This window comes from Pelobates fuscus, chromosome 9 (assembly GCF_036172605.1).
Source record: "Pelobates fuscus isolate aPelFus1 chromosome 9, aPelFus1.pri, whole genome shotgun sequence".
Classification (NCBI taxonomy): domain Eukaryota; kingdom Metazoa; phylum Chordata; class Amphibia; order Anura; family Pelobatidae; genus Pelobates; species Pelobates fuscus.
The window spans coordinates 127581953-127605217 of NC_086325.1; the positions used below are offsets into that span (position 1 = coordinate 127581953).

Here is a 23265-nt window from a genome sequence, read left to right on the forward strand (position 1 = left end):
CAAAAATATTCATTGAGGCAGTCAGCTAGACCTTAATCCCCTTCTACATACCTTCCTTCTTTTGTTTTTAATCTAACAAATCCTTGTTTTACGTTTCTTTTCTCATTTATGTATCTAAAAAAAGTTTTGTCCCCCTTTTTTACTGACTCTGCTATTTTCTCTTCTGTGTGTGATTTGGAAGCTATTATAACTTGCTTAGCCTCTTTCTACCTAATCTTATAGATCATTCTGTCTTCCTCACTCTGTTTTTTTTTTATAATTACTAAATGCTAACTTTTATTTTTTTATCCCCCACTTTTTTGGAAACAAAAAAGAAACCGGCCCCAGCTGGGGGAAGAAGATTTTGTGATAAAACCCTTTCTAAGATTCTCAGCGATATATTCCTCTAGTACTTTGTAGGAGGCATGATACAAGGTAATATTTCGATAGCGCAGTCATATGACCGATGAGGTGGTAGTTTTTCCGCCTCATTTTGTTCAAATACTGCCTTGAGATCCAAGTATTGTTTCATTATTTGGGTCGTTAAAGGTTTCATGATAGGTATATTAAGTAGACCTATAGGCTTCACTTGGGTAATACAGCCTCCAAAACAAGACTCGCCCCATTTAATAATCTCTTTCTTCTCCCAATCTATCATAGGATTATGTTTGGAGAGCCAGGGAAAACCAAGGATGAGAGAAAATGTGGGAGAAACGATCTGTTGTAGGGTTATAATTTCCTGATGCAAGGTCCCTACGGTTAATCTTAGAGGTTTAGTTTCTCTAGTAATAAGAGGAATTGACAGTGGTCTACCATCTATGGCCTCAACGGCCAAGGGTGTTGGTCTTGTTTGAAAAGGGAGAGAATGTTTTAGACTGAAGTCGATATCCATAAAACTCTCAGCCGCCCCTGAGTCTATCAGAGCAACAGTCTGTACTCTTTTTCTCCCTCCTTCAATAATAATGAGTAGAAGAAGCAGATGATCACTTTTGTCATTAAAGGAGGACATACACATCACACCCAAGGCCTGTCCTCCTGGAGGGCTTAGGTGATGGAGTTTTCCGGCCTACCAGGACAGGCAAGGCGAGAATGACCCTTCCTTCCACAATATAGGTAAAGTCGTTCCCTTCCTTTCGATATTGCTTCTCAGCCTCGGACAACCGTGTGGCTCCCACTTGCATAGGTTCAGGGTGAGTGACAACAGTTGTCTCTGAGGAAGAGAAGGTTAAAGCAAGACGTTCAGGAATACGCCTAGGTCTTTCCCTGGTGTTTTGTCTGTGTCTGAGACGTTCATCTATATGAGATAGATAGGTAATTAGCTCCTCTAACATATTGGGTAGATCTCTGGTAGCAACTTCGTCCAACAATTTGTCTGAGAGACCGTTTAGAAAAACATCAACGAATGCTTGTTCATTCCATCTCACTTCAGCAGCGTTAGTACGAAACTCTAAAGCATAATCAACTAAGGAATGGGTCCCCTGTCTCATACGTAAGCGTGTCTTAGTGGCATTAGTCCGTCTCCCCAGGGGGTCAAAAGTCCTTCTAAAGGCAGCAATAAACTCAGCATAATCAAAGACAATGGGATTCTCATTTTCCCATAAGGGGTTAGCCCAAACTAATGCTCTATCAACCAGAAGTGTAATCATATCCGATCTTTGACCTGTCTGTCGAATATGCTCTAGGATGGAGCTCGAAATTGATGCTCACTTGGTTAAGAAAACCATGACATCCCTTGGGATCACCCCCATAACGAAGAGGGGATGTGGGGTTATTAGAAGAACCACTGCGGCTATTTCTATAGAAGGGTCGATTGGTCTAGGAGCGGGGTTCTGCTCAACACGTTGGAGATGAGCCGTACTAACCAACAATGTTTGTACAGCATAGCAATCTGGTCCATACGATGGTCCAGTTCCTCAAAATGATTGTCGGGAACTGGCCCATGTGGATTACCTCCTGCAGGGTCCATGGCCCTATTGTAATGTCACGACAGTGACCCCAACACGCAGAAAGTAATACAGAAAGAGACGTGTTACCGGACCTTAGAATGGCCTGGTTTAAACGTCAAAGAGTAGTCTTAGAATAGTCGAAAGTCAGGGAGTACAGAAGACAGATAAACGGAATTACAAGCTGAAGTCAGAATACCAGAGTGTAGAATAGTCAGAGGAAAAGCCAAAAGTCAATATACCAGAATACAACACAGAATATCAAGAGCACCAAAGGAAACTAACTAGACCCAAAATAGGGCGCTGACTAACTGTAAAAGGCGCCCTTTTATAGTGTAGTGTCTTTCACTTTAAATCCACGCCCCCAAAAGGTCAGGGAGTGTGGTATCATGTGACTTTGTGCGGCAGAATTGATCTGACGTCGGCGCGCATGTGCCGCATTATAAAAAGGGGCGTTTTCAGAGCGGCCGGTGTCAGAAGAACTGTGCCGCCTCCCGGAAGTGCAAGGAGAGGAAGCCGTGCCGCAAGGGTCCGTGTGGAACAGGTAAGGTATTGTCACAGTTATAATATGACTAGTAACCCTGACCTTATTCCCAAATGTAGCCAGTTGACAGCAATCCGCTACTGCAATCCTATGCTGAGGGCCGCTAAGGGGCTGACCCGGTGCTTACCCCACACGTAATGAGAATACATAAACGACACCGTGCTTACCCTTTGCCCTTCTCAGGACATTGCTCACACTAGCAAGAGCAACTGTATCAGAGGGGACCGCACAGGTGCTCTTCTTAAGGCCTGGGGCCGGTGTAGTGGACATTTCTGGCTCACTGGGACTGTATCTGGATGAAGGCGCTGGAGGATACGCACGGTTATCGGATGAACTCTAATCATGTGTAACAGTGCACGTAGTAGGGGTTGTGGTTCATACTAGGCCTTCTCTTTTCCACCATAGTTGGCTCGGGCTGATTGGGGTCACTTGCCTATTCCGTAGTTACCCGTCTTGCAGGACCACCATTGCAATATAATTTTCAGTTTGGATATGTGTTATTTGTTGTTTTTTGTTTGCTTGCCTCACTGCAGCACTGTTAGTTACTTGTCCTTGCTGCAGAGTTTCCACTTATATGCAACAGTTTATTGTTCCTTTATAAAATGGATCTTGTGGTGCACATTGCCCTACATAGCTATACATCACAGGCAAGCTATTTGTTAACTATGTGTTCCACCACTAGCAATTAAGCATACAGATGAAATGCATCGCTTACCTAGCATGTAAATACATTGCCCCACATGCCTGTCACTCCAAAACGACTAACAGCTTGCCTATATTACTTATATTGACAGGCTTACCTAGCCTGATTTTACTGGTTTTCTTATTATAAAAATCTGGAAGTCTAAACGAGTTACATAGTTACATAGTTACATAGTTACATAGCTGAAAAGAGACTTGCGTCCATCAAGTTCAGCCTTCCTCACATATGCTTTTGCTGTTGATCCAAAAGAAGGCAAAAAACCCAGTCTGAAGCGCTTCCAATTTTGCAACAAACTAGGAAAAAATTCCTTCTTGACCCCAAAATAGCAGTCAGATGTTTCCTTGGATCAAGCAGCTATTACCCCACTAATTAGAAATTGTATCCCTGTATGTTATGTTTTTGCAAGTATTTATCCAATTGCAACTTAAACATCTGTATAGACTCTGACAAAACCACCTCTTCCGGCAATGAATTCCATATCCTTATTGCTCTTACTGTAAAAAGCCTAAATGCCAAGCCTAAATGTGTGACCTTGTGTCCTATGTATAGCCCTGTTTATGAATAGATTTCCAGATAATGGTTTGTACTGGCCCCGAATATATTTGTATAATGTTATCATATCCCCTCTAAGGCGCCGTTTTTCCAAACTGAAGAGATTTAAATTTGTTAACCTTTCTTCATAACTAAAATGCTCCATTCCTTTTATCAATTTTGTAGCTCGTCTCTGCACTTTTTCTAGTGCCATGATATCCTTCTTTAGAACAGGTGCCCAAAATTGCACAGCATATTCAAGGTGTGGTCTTAATTGCACAGCATATTCAAGGTGAGTTCATTCTGTTATACTTGATACTTTTGTTTTATATACATCTGATACAACTCCTTTTCTTTTTTCTGTATCACATGAATCAAATTACATTATAAAAGAATAAAAAAAAAAAAAAAAATTGAAATTCATGTTGAATTCCCACTTTAATGAATAACCCCGCAAATTTTCAGACTTTGGGGGTAAGATAACACTGGCTTTAGTGACCATCAAAAACAGATTACGTGGGAAGATGTTTCCTGAAACTGAATTGTCCCATGGCGGTACTTGTTTCATGGTTTATCCTCCAGTGTTCATTCTTTATTTTTTCATGCAAGATGTGATACCATGTAATTAAGAAAATGCTTTTCATATTTTTAGAGTATGTGATGTGGCAAATGGTGGATTCCTGAGTTATTATTTAGGCATATTGGATCATGGGAATCAAATGCTTTTTCATCCTAAACCCGTTTTAATTTTATTCTCATAATCCAATCTTATGCCACTTTATAGAGGATTCCTCATCAAAAAAAAAAAAAAAAAAAACAAATGTAAGGAAGGCTGACATTGATGGACACATGTCTCTTTTCAGCCTATGTAACTATGTTACTATGTAACAAAAATTAAAAAAAAAACGAATTGCAGTGAGAGAGTGGAAAACTATAGTATAGTTACAAATACTAAATAGTTGTAAATATAATTCTTTCCATGCAAGGTACTGTCACACACCTGTGCTTGAACGTATTGTCTCAGTTCCTACCACCAAGCCCAGAAGATCATACTGATTTAGACGGGAGCCATCGGGGGCCACAGCCACAGATTTATCAGAACCATTTGTCCAGGAATAAACTACCTCTGTTTTAGGGTAGGCATCTAGAAAAGAGAAACAAATTAGAGCAGATATTATCAAACAAATATCAAATTGTGTAATAGGTTTTGATCAACAGACCATGAGTTAACTCTATACTGTATGTAAGGTATACTAAAAAAACAACAGCTTTTTAATTGCACATAATATGAAAATATGTACCTATTATGAATGGAATGTGTGGAAGATACAATTGTATATATAGTAAACTAAGACATTAAAACAATGTCAAATATAAATTGGACATAGGCACGGCACACCAGAATCAAATTTTGCAATGAGAAGCATAAGTGCAAGCCTATTCTATATGTGATTTTTAAATCTCTAATGGATTATGTCAGTTGCAGAAGGCGTAGAGTCATATTCCTTCATGATTGATTTTACCTGTTACAGATGCTAAGCAAAAGTTATTCATTTTATATGTGATGTTTTAAGTACACAACACATATAGAAATGCTCACTGCTATGCTTAAAATATAAATATATATAATTAATATAGAATATGAAGTTAGAGTGCCACTTGTAGGAGTAGACTCCAAACTAGCAGGTCTTGATACTCCTGACATACACCGTGAATGCATGTAATGGGAGTGGGAAGTACAGGGATTGCTTGGCTTTTTTTTTTAGCAATCACTCCTGACGCTCAAAATGTGAGGGTCCAAAAACATTGACTGCACAGTAGTGCTAAATGGGAGCTAAGGCATGCTATTACTATGATTGACCCTCATAGATATCACTGAGTCTAAGTTTAAAAGGAAAATTCCATTAAATTCCTTGTAACAATTTAGTAGATATAGCCCAAATGAAAACATTTAAAATTGCAGGGATAACAGAACAGGGACTATAAGGTTAATTTAATTAAGGAAATTGTTAGAGTTACTGTATCAAGTAGTTCGAGTTAGAATCAATGTTAGAGTTAAAGGACAATATAGTCACCACAACAACTTAGCTTAATGAAGCAGTTTTGTTGTATAGAGCATACTCCTGCACTCTAACTGCTCAATTCTCTAAAATTTAGGAGTTGAATCACTTTGTTAAAGCAGCCCTAGGCACCTCCCTGCACAGTCTTCCTAAACACTTCCCGTAAAGAGCCATCAAACACTTCCTTTATTGCAAATTCTGTTTAATTTAGAATTTCTTATCTACTGCTCTGTTAATAGCTTGCAAGACCCTATAGGAGCCTCTATGTAATTTGTAGATTATGTTAACGTAGTGTACGTATAATCTTAATTTTAATAATGACAGGAGGCGAGTATTTTGCATAACTTTCTTTACTTATGCCTCCAGCAGCACAAGTCAATCAATCAAAACTTTTAACCAATCCTAGGCCAACATAGCCTGTATATAAGTCTTTGGTGGGCATGTCTATTCCTCTTTCTTTGATGTGTGAAATCCTGTAACGTCAGGTTGTGGAGTGTCCTTTAAACTGGAACTCTGTAACTTTAAACGAATGTAGCTTGGAGTGAAGCTTGAGAGGAGTTGTCGCCCGGTATGCGAATCATCTTATGCTGGAAAAAACAGAAATAGGTGAAAGGTGTGGAAATGGACTATTGTCCGCATGCAATACCTATATATCCAATTTAGTTAATTAATATATCTAAAGTCTGAGAATTACATTAACAAGTCTATTGAGTTGTTAGCTACAGTTATATCTATGCTGAAACTGTGTATGTGAGATTTCATACAGTATGAAGATATCGGTCTGTAAGGTCGTCATAACTGTCTGTTAAATGCTGAATGGCGAGTATTGGGTGGGAATAAAACCAATGTCTACGGGGGGGAAAATACTCGCCTCCTGTCATTATTAAAATTAAGATTATACGTACACTACGTTAACATAATCTACAAATTTTATTACATGACAGGAGGCTTCCTATTTTGCATTTTTAACGCTGTGGTAACAACGAAAAAGATGCGTGAGATGTCTGTCGAAAGTAGAAAAACTCTGAAGGTGTTTTCTCTAGTCCAGTCTGCCGAGCGCAAGATGTCCGTAAGAGATGCTCCCGCCGAATATGCACGCGAAGCCGCCGCCCCGCGTACCGAGTGGGCCCCGAAGTTCGGTTCTACACCTGCCAGGGATAAGAGCCATCGAACCCATCTAGCCAACGTAGTGGTAGTTACGGGTTTGTACGGTTTAGTGTAAGATAAATCGGTGAAAACGGAGCGTTTCGGTAACCTCTACGTACCGCAGTAGGGTGTTCACGACGCATAGCCGCGGAACCGTCGGAAAAAAAGGGTAAGATACGGATGTGGAGTCCGTCTGAGTCCTGCGAGACACCGTGAAGGTAACCCCTTCTGGTGTTACAGTGAAACCGTTTACGTCAAAAGCCCTAACGTCCGCGACTCTGCGAAAAGAAACTAAACATAGAAGGAGAGTCAATTTGGCTGATAGTTGTCTCAGAGACAGGGCCTCGTTGTCCGGCCAGTTCCTCAGGAATTGGATAACTACATCTACATCCCAGAGAGTGTTATATTTTGGGGCCGGAGGTCTGGCTAGTCTGATGCCCCTAAGCAGACGGCATATCAGGGTGTTTTGACCCACTGGTGTACCATCTATTGGGGTGTGGGCCGCCGAAATGGCGGATCTGGTGATATTAATTGAGCGGTATGCTCGTCCTTCTGAGAAAAGGTTTGACAGGAAATTTAGAATGTAGGGAATAGGTGCTGTAAAGGGATCGAGGTCCCTTTCCATGCACCAGCGATTCCACGTGTTCCATGCGGATAGGTAGCTGCGTCTAGTGCCAGGTGCCTAGGAGTCCCATAATAGGTTTCTAGTCGTTTGCGATAGGCCTGAGACATTCCAGGATCCCCGGAAAGATTCCAGGCCACCAGTTCCAATCGGTCTTGTGTAATCAACGGATGAGGTTCCCCGTCCGGGTTCACTAGGAGGAATGGGAACACTGGTAGGAGTAGCGGATGGTCTTGAGACAGAGCTAGAAGGTCCGGGAACCATGCTTGGCTCTTCCACAATGGTGTGATCAAGATTAGAGAAGTCCTTGCTCTGCGTAGGTGGTGGAGGACTCTCGCCAACATTGAAAACGGTGGGAACGCGTAAGCTCCCGTTTGTGGCCATTGTTGGAGGAATGCGTCGACTGCTTCGCTTTGAGGGTCCGGAAGCCAGCTGTAATACCTCGGTAGCTGAGTGTTCGTCCGTGATGCGAAGAGGTCTATGTGTAGCGGACCTCTTACTTGTCTTATCCTGTGAAAGGTAGTGGTGTCCAGGCGCCAATCGCTGCTGTCTCTCCAATGTCGGGAGAACCAGTCCGCCGTGAGGTTGTTGACTCCCGGTAGGTATTCTGCCTTGATCGTGATGTTGCGGGGTAGGCAGAAACGATAGATGTCCCTCGTCGCTTCTGTCAAGGCCCGTGATCTGGCTCCGCCTAGGTGGTTTATGTACCGGACTGCCGAAAAATTGTCCATGCGCAAGAGAATGCAGCAGTTGGACATGTTCTTGGCCAGGCTTCGGATTGCGAAGGAGCCCGCTATCAACTCCAGGCAGTTGATGTGTAGGAGTTTCTCTTCCTCCAACCATAGTCCTCCGGTGGACGCCTGTGCACAGTGGGCTCCCCAGCCCCATAGGCTGGCGTCCGACTCCAGGACGAAGTCCGGGTTCGGACCGAATATGGCTCTGCCGTTCCAGGCCTCCATGTGGAGGAGCCACCATCGGAGTTCTGTCCGAATTTCTGTTGACACTGGGATCCAGTGGTCGTAGGTCTGTCCTTGCCTCAGGTGATGGGCCTTTGCCCGTTGCATGGCCCGGTAGTGTAGCGGTCCCGGGAAGATCGCTTGTATGGAAGATGACAAAAGGCCTATGATTCTGGCCAGGAGGCGAAGCGGAATTGAGTCTCTTCGAAGCACCCTGCGTATCTCTTTCCGTATTGTTGCAATCTTTGAAGTGGGTAACCGGAGAGTACACGTTCTCGAATCTATTTCGAATCCCAGGAATTGAACCACCTTGGCTGGTTGGAGTGAAGATTTTTCTCTGTTGATGATGAAACCCAAAGACTCTAGCAAGAGCACTATGGATCTCGTTTGAGATTGAAGCCTGGGTGCTGATTCGCAGAATATCAAAATATCGTCCAGGTATATTAGGCAGCGGATGCCCTTCTCTCTTAGGTAAGCCATTACCGGCTTCATTAGTTTCGTAAAGCACCATGGTGCTGAGCTGAGGCCGAATGGGAGACAGGTGAATTGGTAGGAGAGATGTTTCCATGTGAAGCGAAGGAAAGGACGGCTGACGCGAGCTATTGATACCGATAGGTAGGCGTCCTTTAGGTCTAGTCGGGTGAACCAGTCGTGTTACGACAATAGGTCTCTTAGAAGGTGGATTCCTTCCATTTTGAAATGTCTGTAGGTGACAAAAACGTTCAGTTGCCGTAGGTTGATGACCGGTCTGTAGTCTCCGGTTTTCTTTTGGACTACGAAGATGTTGCTGAAGAAACCCGTATCGTCTGGGGCGGGTTCCACCTCCGCCTCCTTGTCGAACAGGGTTTGGATCTCCGTATCTATGATTTCGGTGTGTAAGGCCGACGCTCTTATTGGTGGTGGGCGTCGGTCCTGTACCGGGGTGTCTGAGAATTCGATCTCGTAACCGGCTACTGTATTGAGGATCCAGCTGTCCGAGGATATCTTTTCCCATTCCTGTGAAAAAAGAGACAGTCTGCCTGCAGTCATGTGCGAATATAGAAAAGGTATGTCGGGAATGCTCACCTGCATTGAAGCGTCCGCGTCCACGGGTGCGGGTGCCTCTTGAACGGAAGGATCCTCGCTGGAAGTTGGATCTCGAGGTTGGGAAGAATGCTTGAGATGATTGGTGTCTGGGGCCTGTAGGCCAGAATCGGCTGGTGGCTCGGCCCCTTTGGCGACCAGCCCTGGCAAAAACTCCCCTGCGTGGTGTGGTGTTACGAAATACTTGTTTGATGGAGGTCTGAGCCTTATTCAGAGTGGTGAAGATGCTCACATGTTTCTTGAGCTCAGTTATGAATGAGTCACCAAATAGCTGACCGTTCGCTAGCGGTCCCATCTCTTTCTTGCCCAGCTCCATCAGTTTCGGGTCCATTTTCAATAATGCAGTTCTGCGGCGTTCTGCGCACATTGCTGCATTGGTGTTGTCCCGCATACAAATAGCCCGTTGTGCCCATTCGCGTATAGTGTGGGCGTCCAGTGTAGTGCCTTGGGAAAGGGCTAGGTCAGCCAGGTATAGCATTTTCGCTAGAGGACCCAGGATGTCAAGGAGCTTGTCTTGGGATTCCCTAAGGCCTTTTTCTATCCCTTTCCGCGGGTCTCGGCCCGCGCGGGACATGAACAGGGATACAGTAGAATCAAATTCTGGGGTCACTGCGATTTTGTCTGGTAGAGTTGGTCTTGGGCATTCTGCCCGAAGCTTTGCCCTGACTTCCTTGTCCATTGGCTTCCTCAGCCAGAAGTGGATGAACTGAGCCAGGTGATCTGGCAACCCCCATTCTGTCGATCTTGGGTGTCGGATCGTACGGGGGTCGAACATGGCCGTCCCCTGGGGGTCTATGAAGGTGCCCTCTTCTTGATCAAGGTATGTGTCTTGATCGCATTCCTTGTCTTCTCCTTGGACATCTAGCCAGTCTTCATCTTCCGAGTGTGAAGCCCCCGCCTTCCATTCGTCCATGATGTCGAGCGATGGAGGGGGACTGCGATCGTCGTCCTCTGAGGACGGAGAGTATGGAGGGGAAGGTTCTCTCCTCGCTGCCTGGCGGCTCTTTTTCACTGGAGCTTTGCCTCTTTGTCTCTGGGTGTCCGATACGGTGCCCTTCCGTTGCCGTTTTATGGCGTGGAGGTCTCCGGGGAGGACATCTTCCATTACTTCCGTGGGTAGATCAGTAGCTGTATCGGGTTTTGGGTTCTGCATGAGCAGTCTGCCAATAGCTTTCTCCACGGAGGCGGCTACCGCTGAGTTAATAATTGTTTGCCAATCTGATGGTGGTAACTGTGGTGAGTCACTCATCTTGTGTTGTATGTTGGGTCTGTCTGTGGAAGACAGAAGAGTGTTAGGTTCCGAAATATGTGAAAAGCCGTAAGATACAGCTTTCACTATGAATGTGGTGTCATATATAGAGTCACATATATAATGGTATAGCAGGGGATGAGCCTGCTAGTATTGAGTCACTTAGTTTTAAAAACAGGGGTAAGACTGTTTGTACTAAGACACTTGATTTATAGCAGGGGATGAGCCTGCTAGCAGTGAGTCACTTGCATACATACAACACTTATGTATTTAGCAGGGAAGAAACCTGCTGGCACTGTATCATTTGATTTGAAACAGGGTATGAGCCTGCTGGCACTGGCACTTGTATTATAGCAGAGGATGAGTCTGCTAGTATAGTGACTCTTTGTGTGTAGCAGGGGATGAGCCTGCTTGCACTAGTGACTCTAGATGGAAAGCAAGGGATGAGCCTGCTTGTATTGTGACTTTGATAAGTACAGTAGGGGATGAGCCTAACTGTACTGTGCCTTTAAGATGTACAGCAGGGGATGAGCCTGACAGTACTGTGCCTTTAAGATGTACAGCAGGGGGTGAGCCTGCGTGAACTGTGCCTTTAAGAAGTTCAGCAGGGGATGAGCCTGCATGAACTGTGCCTTTAAATATGTGCAGCAGGGGATGAGCCTGCAGGCACTGTGCCCTAAATAGGATTGTATGTGACAAAGGTATATATACACAGTATGGAAAAAACGAGTATTAGAAACTATGAGGATGGGTCGTTTGAATAACGACCGTAGGAAACGCTAATGGCCGTCGTGGGTCTCGCGAGCGCGAGATCCAAGATGGCCGCCGTTCGCGCCAAAACGCTAATGCGGTCCGCGATATGATCGCGGTCCGCCGTCCGTTACAAAGGTCGCCCTGAACGGAATAGTCCCTCCAACCCCACACCCTTCTCCTGAAAAGTCTCTGTGTTACCTCCCTAACACAATAAAAACGAACGCGGTCGCGTAAAAACGCCGCGGAAAGATGACAGGGAGAAAGGGAGACAGTGGTGAGGAGAGGTAGGGCAAGAGGGAACAGTACAGAAATAAATAAATGAACTATATTACTGACAGTATTAAATAGAAGAAACCAATGAATTTCTAACAGTATAAAAGTCAATAAAAGTCAATAAATAATTTCAGAAGTAGTACTCTGACCTGTGCCTTCCGGAAGCAGCAAAGAAAGAGGAATAGACACGCCCACCAAAGACTTATATACAGGCTATGTTGGCCTAGGATTGGTTAAAAGTTTTGATTGATTGACTTGTGCTGCTGGAGGCATAAGTAAAGAAAGTTATGCAAAATAGGAAGCCTCCTGTCATGTAATAAAATTAAAGTTCAATTTACAGAGCAGGAGACAAAATCTTTTAACCCCTTAAGGACCAAACGTCTGGAATAAAAGGGAATCATGACATGTCACACATGTCATGTGTCCTTAAGGAGTTAAAGTGAGTAACATCGGATTGAAAATGAAACCATTTTGTTTTTATGCAGTCTGTGTCAACCACCGTGGGAGAGATGTGGCTAGGGCTGCATAAACAGAAATAACAGGGATTTAACTCCTAAAGGGCCGTGAATTGAGAAGTGAAACTTCAGAGGCATGATCTGTTTCATTAAGACAAAAAAAACAAAACTGTTTAATTAAAGGGACACTAGTCACCAGAACAACTACAGCTTATTAAATTTGTTCTGGTGAGCAGAATCATTACCTTCAGGCTTTTTGCTGTAAACACTGCATTACAGCCTAGTGATAACTCCACTGGCCATTCGTCAGGTAGCTGTTATCCTTCCTGGGTCATGGCTGCCTAAAATGCTTCCAAACATTCAGTGTCTCCACCCTCTGCATGCAGAAACTGAATTTTCCTCATAGAGATTCATTAATATAATTCATCACTATGAGGAGATGCTGATTGGCCAGAGCTGTGTTTGAATCATGCTGGCTCTGCCCCTGATCTGCCTATGGGGAAGTACTGTGATTGGATCAGGCCAGGCCACCACTTCTGATGATGTCAGCAGACTGCTTGTTTTTTTATTTTATTTTTTAGGCAAACAGCATGCAGAGTTGCAGCTTCTGGCTTGAATACAATAAGATTTTGCTATATTTATGGAGGCATGAGAGGCCCAGGGGGGCAACATGGTGGTTTTAACACTATAGGGTCAGGAATACATGTTTGTGTTCCTGACCCTATAGTGATCCTTTAAGTTAAAGTTGTTTAGGTGAATATAGTGTCCCTTTAAAATTAGGGTAAAGGCTGTTATTATTATGGCTAGAACAAGGTTTAAAATTGGGATCAAGGTTAAAATTAAAGTTAGAATAAGGGTTTAGTTTAGAATAAGGTGTGAATTACATTTAGTGTTAGATTGTGATTTATTTGCTTAATAAGTTGAGCATTTCATTTGGAGGCAATTGCCAGATAGGTTTAGAGTTCTAATTGTGATTAAAGAAAATAAATAAAAGAAGAAAGCTATTTATATAGGATGATAAATGAGCACATTTGCTTTTTGGTTTTTTTTTTATAACAAGATATTTGACATGAAACCATTGACACTGTGTCCAATTTGGATGCTAGTCTATAATGTGACACAGAGAGTGTCACTTAAAGTGGTACCATAATGTTTTGTTTTTCACTTTTCTTTTCCTTGTGCTCCTGGTACTTAACACTTTACAATTCCTTTCCTGACATTAGGATGTGTCATTACATCCTGTAAAGCATGGGCTTTCAGAATGTTAGTGCCTAATGACATGTCGTTAAGTCCTTGTCGTCCACCCTCCCCAGTAATACACATCTTGCTGGATCCCAGGCAGTTCATTGTATTCTGGATCTCTCCCTGCCAGGGGCGGACTGACCGGTCGGGCACTTCGGACATGGTCCGAGGGCCCGGCCAGGAGGGGGGCCCGCCGCCAGGGGGCCCGGACTGCACAGGTAATCCAATGCGTGCCCGGGCCCCCGGTCCTTCAAAGTGCAGTGCATATAATTGCCTTCCGCAGGACCTATCCAGAGCATTTGCCCGACAGTCTGATTAAGCACTTGTGGCTTTCCGGCTACATGCATGTTGCCCCGCCCCTTCCGGTTTGGCTCCGCCCCCTTCCTGGAGTGATTGCAGAGCAGACCGCATGGGAGGCAGTCAGGCAGACAGGCAAGCTGGGACAGAGGAGCTCGGGCCCCATGCAACCCTACACACACTGCTACACATGGGATCTCAGAAAGGTAAGAGATCTCCTTATTGTGCATGGAGAGATAGGTCACTGCCCCCTACATTTTCACACTGCCCCCTCCCCCACTGTCACACTGCCCATCAACCACTGTCACTGCCCCTACACTGTCACACTGCCCCCTCCCCCACTGTCACACTGCCCCCTCCCCCACTGTCACACTGCCCATCCACCACTGTCACTGCCCCTACACTGTCACACTGCCCCCTCCCCCACTGTCACACTGCCCCCTCCCCCACTGTCACACTGCCCCCTCCCCCACTGTCACACTGCCCATCCACCACTGTCACTGCCCCATCACTGTCACACTGCCCCCTCCCCCACTGTCACTGCCCCTACACTGTCACACTGCCACCTCCACCACTGTCACTGACCCTACACTGTCACACTGCCCCCTCCCCCACTGTCACACTGCCCCCTCCCCCACTGTCACACTGCCCATCCCCCACTGTCATTGACCCTACATTGTCACACTGCCCCCTACCCCACTGTCACTGCCCCTACACTGTCACACTGCCACCTCCACCACTGTCACTGACCCTACACTGTCACACTGCCCCCTCCCCCACTGTCACACTGCCCATCCACATCTGTCACTGCCCCACACTGTCACACTGCCCATCCACCACTGTCACTGCCCCTACACTGTAACACTGCCCCCTCCCCCACTGTCACTGCCCCTACATTGTCACACTGCTCCCTCCCCCACTGTCACTGCCCCTACACTGTCACACTGCCCCCTTCCCCACTGTCACTGCCCCTACATTGTCACACTGCCCCTTCCCCCACTGTCACTGCCCCTACACTGTCACACTGCCCCCTCCCCCACTGTCACTGCCCCTACACTGTCACACTGCCCCCTCCCCCACTGTCACTGCCCCCACACTGTCACACTGCCCCCTCCCCCACCACTGTCACTGCCCCTACACTGTCACACTGCCCCCTCCCCCACTGTCACTGCCCCTACATTGTCACACTGCCCCCTCCCCCACTGTCACTGCCCCTACACTGTCACACTGCCCCCTTCCCCACTGTCACTGCCCCTACATTGTCACACTGCCCCTTCCCCCACTATCACTGCCCCTACACTGTCACACTGCCCCCTCCCCCACTGTCACTGCCCCTACACTGTCACACTGCCCCCTCCCCCACTGTCACTGCCCCTACACTGTCACACTGCCCCCTCCCCCACCCACTGTCACTGCCCCTACACTGTCACACTGCCCCCTCCCCCACTGTCACTGCCCCTACATTGTCACATTGCCCCCTCCCACACTGTCACTGCCCCTACACTGTCACACTGCCCCCTCCCCCACTGTCACTGCCCCTACACTGTCACACTTCCCCCTCCCCCACTGTCACTGCCCCTACACTGTCACACTTCCCCCTCCCCCACTGTCACTGCCCCTACATTGTCACACTGCCCCCTCCCCCACTGCCCATACACTGTCACACTGCCCCCTCCCCCACTGTCACTGCCCCTACATTGTCACACTGCCCCCTCCCCCACTGTCACTGCCCCTACACTGTCACACTGCCCCCTCCCCCACTGGCACTGCCCCTACATTGTCACACTGCCCCTTCCCCCACTGTCACTGCCCCTACACTGTCACACTGCCCCCTCCCCCACTGTCACTGCCCCTACATTGTCACACTGCCCCTTCCCCCACTGTCACTGCCCCTACACTGTCACACTGCCCCCTCCCCCACTGTCACTGCCCCTACATTGTCACACTGCCCCTTCCCCCACTGTCACTGCCCCTACACTGTCACACTTCCCCCTCCACTACACTTTCTCACTGCCCCTCCCCCACATTGTCACACCCCCACACACACAGTGGCACCTTCCTTTGGGGGCAGAAAAAGAATAGGGAGAGCCTGGGGTATAAGGAAGAGCCTGGGGCAGAGAAGGAGCAGGGCGAGCCTGGAGCAGAGAAGGAGCAGGGCGAGCCTGGGGCAGAGAAGGAGCAGGGCGAGCCTGGGGCAGAGAAGGAGCAGGGCGAGCCTGGGGCAGAGAAAAATTTATACATTTGAAATAACAGCAACTATATTAATTACAAACATTTCACTAATCTAAGGGGTACAATTTATGGAAATTGACTGCCATGGGGTACTCAAGTGAAAAAAGGTTGGGAATCACTGAGATAGCTCACTGGCTGCAGGAGGGGGAAAATCGAGTCTGCTGGGCCCCTCTATGCTGGCCCAACAAGCTGTGCCACTGGACCACCAGGGAATCCACTGTCCCCCTCCCTGGCTACAGGTAAGAGGCAGGGAGGGGGAAGTACATTTAAACATTTTTTTATAAAAATCCAACCATTAAAAAATACCCCCCAGCAGCATCTGTCACACATCCACCACACACATACATAATCAAACAGACAAAATGCATCCACTACACAACCACACACATCATCCACTAAACAAATACACATCATCCACTACACAACCACACACATCATCCACTACACATATACACATCATCCACTACACATATACACATCATCCACTACACAGCCACATACATCATCCACTACACAAATACACATCATCCATTACACAGCCTCATATATCACACAAACTGCATCCACTACACAACCACACACATCATCCACTACACATATACACATCATCCACTACACAACCACACACATCATCCACTACACAGCCACATACATCATCACACAAACTGCATCCACTACACAACCACACACATCATCCACTACACAAATACACAACCACACACGTCATCCACTACACAACCACATATATCATTCACCACATAAACACACAAACTGCATCCACTACACAACCACACACTCAGTGCCCCCCTCCCTGGCTACAAGTAAGAGGCAGGGAGGGAGAAAGATTTTTGTTAAAAACAAATTATAAAATTTCAACAGCTAAAAAATACACACACACACTGCATCCACTACACAAACACACACGCAGCATTCACTTCACAAACACACACGCAGCATTCACTACACACACCATCCATACACACACCATCCACTACACAAACACACACACACCATCCACTACACAAACACACACAGCATCCACTACACAAACACACACACACAGCATCCACTACACAAACACACACACACAGCATCCACTACACAAACACACACACAGTACTCACTACACAAATATACATAATTCACTACACACTACATCCATTACACAAACACACACTCTGCATTCACTATACACACGATTCATCCACTCTACACACACTCTCTATCCGCTACACAAACATTTAATCTGAGTCCACTATAAACACTGTATCTACTTTACTCATGCACTTTGCATCCACTACACACATTCTACAGCCATACACACACAATCAAATTCAGTACACACACACACTTCATCCTTGTGGGTGGACTCAAGATGGGTCATGTGGGCTGACTTGGGGGTGGGCCATGTGGGCAGGCCCCCGGAGGCCAAGGATTCCGCTCACTGCCTTACAAAGCCCTAAAAACTGGTCTCGGCCACACATTTGTTGGCCATCTTTAGAGGCCAGCCCACAGGCCAGCCAATAAGCCAGTCAGCCAGCCCACTGGCCAGCCAGCCCACAGGCCGCCAGCCAGGCCAGTAGCCAGCCAGCCCACAGGCCAGCCAGGCCAGTAGCCAGCCAGCCCACAGGCCAGCCAGGCCAGTAGCCAACCCACAGGCCAGCCAACCCACAGGCCAGCCAGCCCACAGGCTAACAGCCAGCCCACAGGCTAACAGCCAGTCCACAGGCCTACAGCAAGCCACAGGCTTACATACAGCAAGCCCACAGCCTGCCAGCCATAGCCAGCAAGCCACAGCCAGCCAGAAAGCCCACAGAATGCCAGCCAGCAACAGTAATTAAGGTAAGAGGAGCCAACTTGGCCTAGGTATCAGCGAGCTATGTTGTGTTGCTATATTGTAAAAAAAGGAACCAGAGTGTTGGAGAGACCCCCTCCAGGCCCCATTAGACTCCATTGTAGTCTCTAATGGGGCCTGGAGGAGATTCTTTCTAACACACTCTCTAAAGGACACTGAGATAGCCTCTGCTAGAAAGACCCCCCTCCATGGCCCATTAGCCCTCAATTGTAGTCTCTACTGGGGTCTTGAGGGGATTATTGTTATTTATTTTGCACAGTTTATTTTTTGCATTTGTTAATTATATTGCACTTGTTTAGAACTTATTGCACTTTTGTTCCTTGTGTCTAATGATTGTGTAGGGTGTGGCTGGAGGCGGGAGAAGGGCAGGGCTTGCTGCGGAGCATGGGTGGGGCCTGTAAGGGGGCCCTTGATTTATTTTGCCCGGGGGCCCTGAGGGTTCTCAGTCCACCCCTGCTCCCTGCATCGCTCATATCTCTTCATCAGTCACCAGTTTTAACCATTTACCTGCCAATCACAGTATTACTGCTGTGATCGGAGTGATCAGTGTGTTCAGACTTTTTTGGGTGATGGAGGGTGATATATTTTCAGCTTTTTTTGTTAAAATGTGCTCATTTTTGTCTGTTTTAAACAGACAAATCATTTCCTGCATGTCTGTGCTGTATCTGTGACAAGTTCTATTTAGCCAAATCGACTTTCTTTTTATAACTGTACTTGCTGGTTAAAAAAAAAAAATATATATATATATATATATATATATATATATATATATATATATATATATATATAAAGAGATAAAGAGATAAAGAGATAAACTTGGCACTCACCCTTTTCAAATTTTTTCAATATTCTTGCCTGGGTGCCAACCTCAGCGTCAGTATGAATATTCCAATGTTGTAATAAGGTGCACTCACAGGACTTTTTTCAATATCTTACTTTTATTCTAAGAAGTGAATTACATGTGAAAATATCATAAATCGACGTTTCGACCCCTATAGGGCCTTTTTCAAGATCAATCTTACAGTGTATGACCATACATATATATAGGTGATTACTAATAGTCACTTACCTAAACGGTGTGTGTGAACAAAGCTCCCGCTCGAAAATCCGAAACCCGGAAGTGATTCTGTGTCACCACGTGACTGCGTGTGATGACGCGTGTGCGTCGTTGCCAAGCAACGGGTCTAATCAAAACATAGCCTCAAATGGAATGTCTATTCCGCGGGCTGCGAACAGCTCTAGGGGGGCTCGAACGTGATCCTAAGTGCCAGTGACTGAGTGGTGCCTGCCAATGGTAATTGGCAAGGTCCATCCCTGCTTCCCCATGGAGGATTACTATAAATCATTCTCTGGACTGTCAGAGAGTTAATCGAGGACTGCAAACTGAAGTGACATCACACGTGAAAAATTGTGGAAGTGACAGTGCTAAAACATGAAAAATAGTTCCCAGATATAGATATCGGATTAAGAAACCTTTGTTCCAAACGGTCGACATCAGTTCAGGAGAGTCGGCGTCGGATGCTGAAACTAGAGAGGACAAAAATCAGAGAAGATCAGAACCTTTTTTAGAAAGGGACCCGTCTCCACAAGAATCCCCAGGGACATCTCGAATGGATACCAGAGGCATAAAAAGAACAGAATTCCACGCAGAGGACAGAAGGGCAGACAGACACACAAGTTCCAAGGGCAAACCACCCATACGGAAGAGGTAACTAACGTATTCAATCTCTCTCACAAAATTCTGAAGGCAGATCATTATTCTGCACTCATAAAGGGATTAACATTTGTCCCGGTATCCAAACCAGAGCCGTTTAAAATGGAAGTAGAGATGTATAAATTACAACGAACCCTCATTAACAATGAACATCGGAAGGACATCCGACCAGGCAATTCAATAAATCCATTTAAACCGAAATACATCAAGGAGGTAAAGACAACAAACAATTCAATTAAAACCTTTATGCAAACATTAAAGAAAGATACTGAAAGCATTACCAAGAAACCCCTGGATCATAGACAAAATCTAACAAAAGGCGAATGGGAGGCAATTATGGATTTAAAACAAGACCCGAACATAATCATTCGAGCTGCGGATAAAGGGGATGCCATCGTTATAATGGCATACCATCAATACAAGACAGAAATTATGCGCCAACTATCCGATACCACTACCTACCAAAGACTCACATTTGATCCCACCATTAAGTTTCAAAAGAGGATCATGGAACATATCACGATGGGACTACAGATGGGATATTTGGACGTTTCTACATCCAAATACTTATTTGTGGAGCACCCGATATATCCTGTACTTTACACCATCCCGAAAATCCACAAAGACAGCATCAACCCCCCAGGCAGACCCATCGTCTCAGCCAGAGGGAGTTTGTTAGAACCAGTAGCAAAATATGTGGATTTTCATATCAAAGACAGCGTTAAAGAATTACCGACGTGTATTCGTGACACCAGAGACCTACTTAACAGGTTGGAAGGGATCTTGCTGGATGAGCAAGATAACATAATACTGGCCACATTAGATGTACAAAGTTTGTACACTATTATACCCCATGGGGGAGGTATAAAAGCCCTCAGAGAAATACTTGAAATATCAGAAAAATATCATGGACCGCCAATAGAGTACCTCTTAGAATTCTTAAGTATTGCACTTACTTGCAATTACTTTAAATTCGAAGATTTATTTTACTTACAATTGACTGGAACTGCAATGGGGGCGGCTATGGCACCTTCCTATGCCAATGCCTATATGTCCCAATTCGAACATCAACATATTTTGCATCAATCTTCGGACAAGATCTTAGCCTATTATCGTTTTGTCGACGATGTACTTATGATATGGAAGGGCTCGTCTAAAGAATTGGAAGACATGGTAGCCAATATCAATCAATTAACATCACCAGTTAAGTTCACACTGACATATAGTGATGAAGCAATCCCTTTCCTCGATGTCACTATATACAAAGATGGGAATAAACTTGGATATACACTTCATCGCAAGAAAACCGATAGAAACACACTACTCTCCAACACCAGTTATCATCCAAAGCATTTCAAAGACTCCCTACCCATATCTCAATATATTTTTGTCCTTAGGTACAACAGCGACGCAAAGAACCGAGAGAAACAATTGAATGATATGACCCACAGATTTCAAGAAAGAGGCTACCAGCCAAAAACACTTGAGAAAGCCAAAACTCGGGCATTTGAAAAATGGACACAGGAGACCAATGAAACACAAGGGGAAGCTAGTAGTGATACACCCAAAATGTACTTACCACTTACTTACCATACTGGATCTACACAAATCCGACAATCTATAGAAAAGCATTGGGACATACTGGAGTGGGACAAACAACTACCTATCATATTCAACAAGAAACCCATCATCAGCTACAAAAGAAATAAAAATGTACGAGACATCTTAATTCGGAATGACCCCATACAAAGTTATAAGAAAAATGTCATACAGAAGAAACTGGGATGCTACAGATGTACTGGGTGCGTCACGTGTAGCCACATGAACTCTGGCAACTCCTTTGCCCACCCTCATAGTGGCAAAAGAATTAAAATTCCACATTATATCACGTGCACTACAGATCACGTCATCTACCTAATAACCTGTCCATGTGGATTATCTTATGTAGGGAAGACGGACCTTACCCTACGAGATCGTATCCGAGGCCACAGATCTGGCATTATGACAGCCTTCAGGGATCAAAAGACGGACAAACCGGTAGCAAAACATTACCTTGCAGCATCACATAGACTTCCTACACTCAGATTCATGGCTATAGATCATGTCCCACCTTTACCTCGTGGTGGGGACAGATCTAAAATATTGCTTCAAAGAGAAGCATATTGGATTTTTACTCTGGACACTGTCACACCTCGTGGCTTGAACGAATATAACACATACTCTATGTTTCTGTGAATTATAGGCACATATTTGGGTCATGTTTTGGTAGTCTAGCTGTGAGATACCACTTGTCACCAAAAAACCCGCCACCCTTGGGGTTATGTTTGCAAATAATCTTCTACTAGATATTATAATTTATTAATTGAATCAACAATTGACTCGTTATCTTAAGTAATAAAAATAATAATAATAATAATAATAAAATTAAATAATAGGTAAGGTATCTATTAGGCACACCACAGAGTCTAGTATAGTTTAACTGGGTTTATGATTACACATTTAATAGGCCCACAATAGAAGTGCATTATGGCGTTACACTGGTTATCGGTATACACTCTGCAGTACGATATGTGAACATTTTGTCCATAAGGTCGGAGGGGCAACATTATATGGTTGAAATATTGATTATTTGTAATAATATGCATATTAAGTTGTTATTGTACAGTAGCACGTAATATACGCTCCACTTATGTATTAGGATACAATATACATGTTTATAAAGGGACATTATACATGCACTTAGCATCATATATAAGAATAGGCACCATATTATTCTTAGAGCTATGTTCAGTAGGACTGTCCGAGGAGGATTTGGTAGGACGTTTTTATTTTTATTTTTTATTTTTCATGTTTTAGCACTGTCACTTCCACAATTTTTCACGTGTGATGTCACTTCAGTTTGCAGTCCTCGATTAACTCTCTGACAGTCCAGAGAATGATTTATAGTAATCCTCCATGGGGAAGCAGGGATGGACCTTGCCAATTACCATTGGCAGGCACCACTCAGTCACTGGCACTTAGGATCACGTTCGAGCCCCCCTAGAGCTGTTCGCAGCCCGCGGAATAGACATTCCATTGGAGGCTATGTTTTGATTAGACCCGTTGCTTGGCAACGACGCACACGCGTCATCACACGCAGTCACGTGGTGACACAGAATCACTTCCGGGTTTCGGATTTTCGAGCGGGAGCTTTGTTCACACACACCGTTTAGGTAAGTGACTATTAGTAATCACCTATATATATGTATGGTCATACACTGTAAGATTGATCTTGAAAAAGGCCCTATAGGGGTCGAAACGTCGATTTATGATATTTTCACATGTAATTCACTTCTTAGAATAAAAGTAAGATATTGAAAAAAGTCCTGTGAGTGCACCTTATTACAACATTGGAATATATATATATATATATATATATATATATATATATGTCCAATATTACCCAGCACACATACTCAAAACTAGGAAAAATGCCGGGTGCATAAGAGCCATAGCCAAAAATACTATAATTTGTAATAAATGAAGGCTTGCACTCACGGTCTGTAGATAAGTAAAACAATTCTTGTTTATTCCAATTCAATTAAAACATGGTTGCTGCCATCAATGTTTCAGCCACTTCTGTGGCTTT

The 23265-nt window shown here is 44.9% G+C and overlaps 1 protein-coding gene across 2 annotated transcripts in view; it reads right to left on the reverse strand.

The window, feature by feature from the left end:
* GABRA3 (gamma-aminobutyric acid type A receptor subunit alpha3) overlaps positions 1-23265 on the reverse strand; it is a 513254-nt gene that overhangs the window by 124123 nt on the left and 365866 nt on the right. For both annotated transcript variants that reach the window (XM_063432388.1, XM_063432389.1), the window contains exon 7: positions 4701-4844. In XM_063432388.1, coding sequence (XP_063288458.1) covers positions 4701-4844 — 144 coding nt within the window. The remainder of the gene's footprint in view (positions 1-4700; positions 4845-23265) is intronic.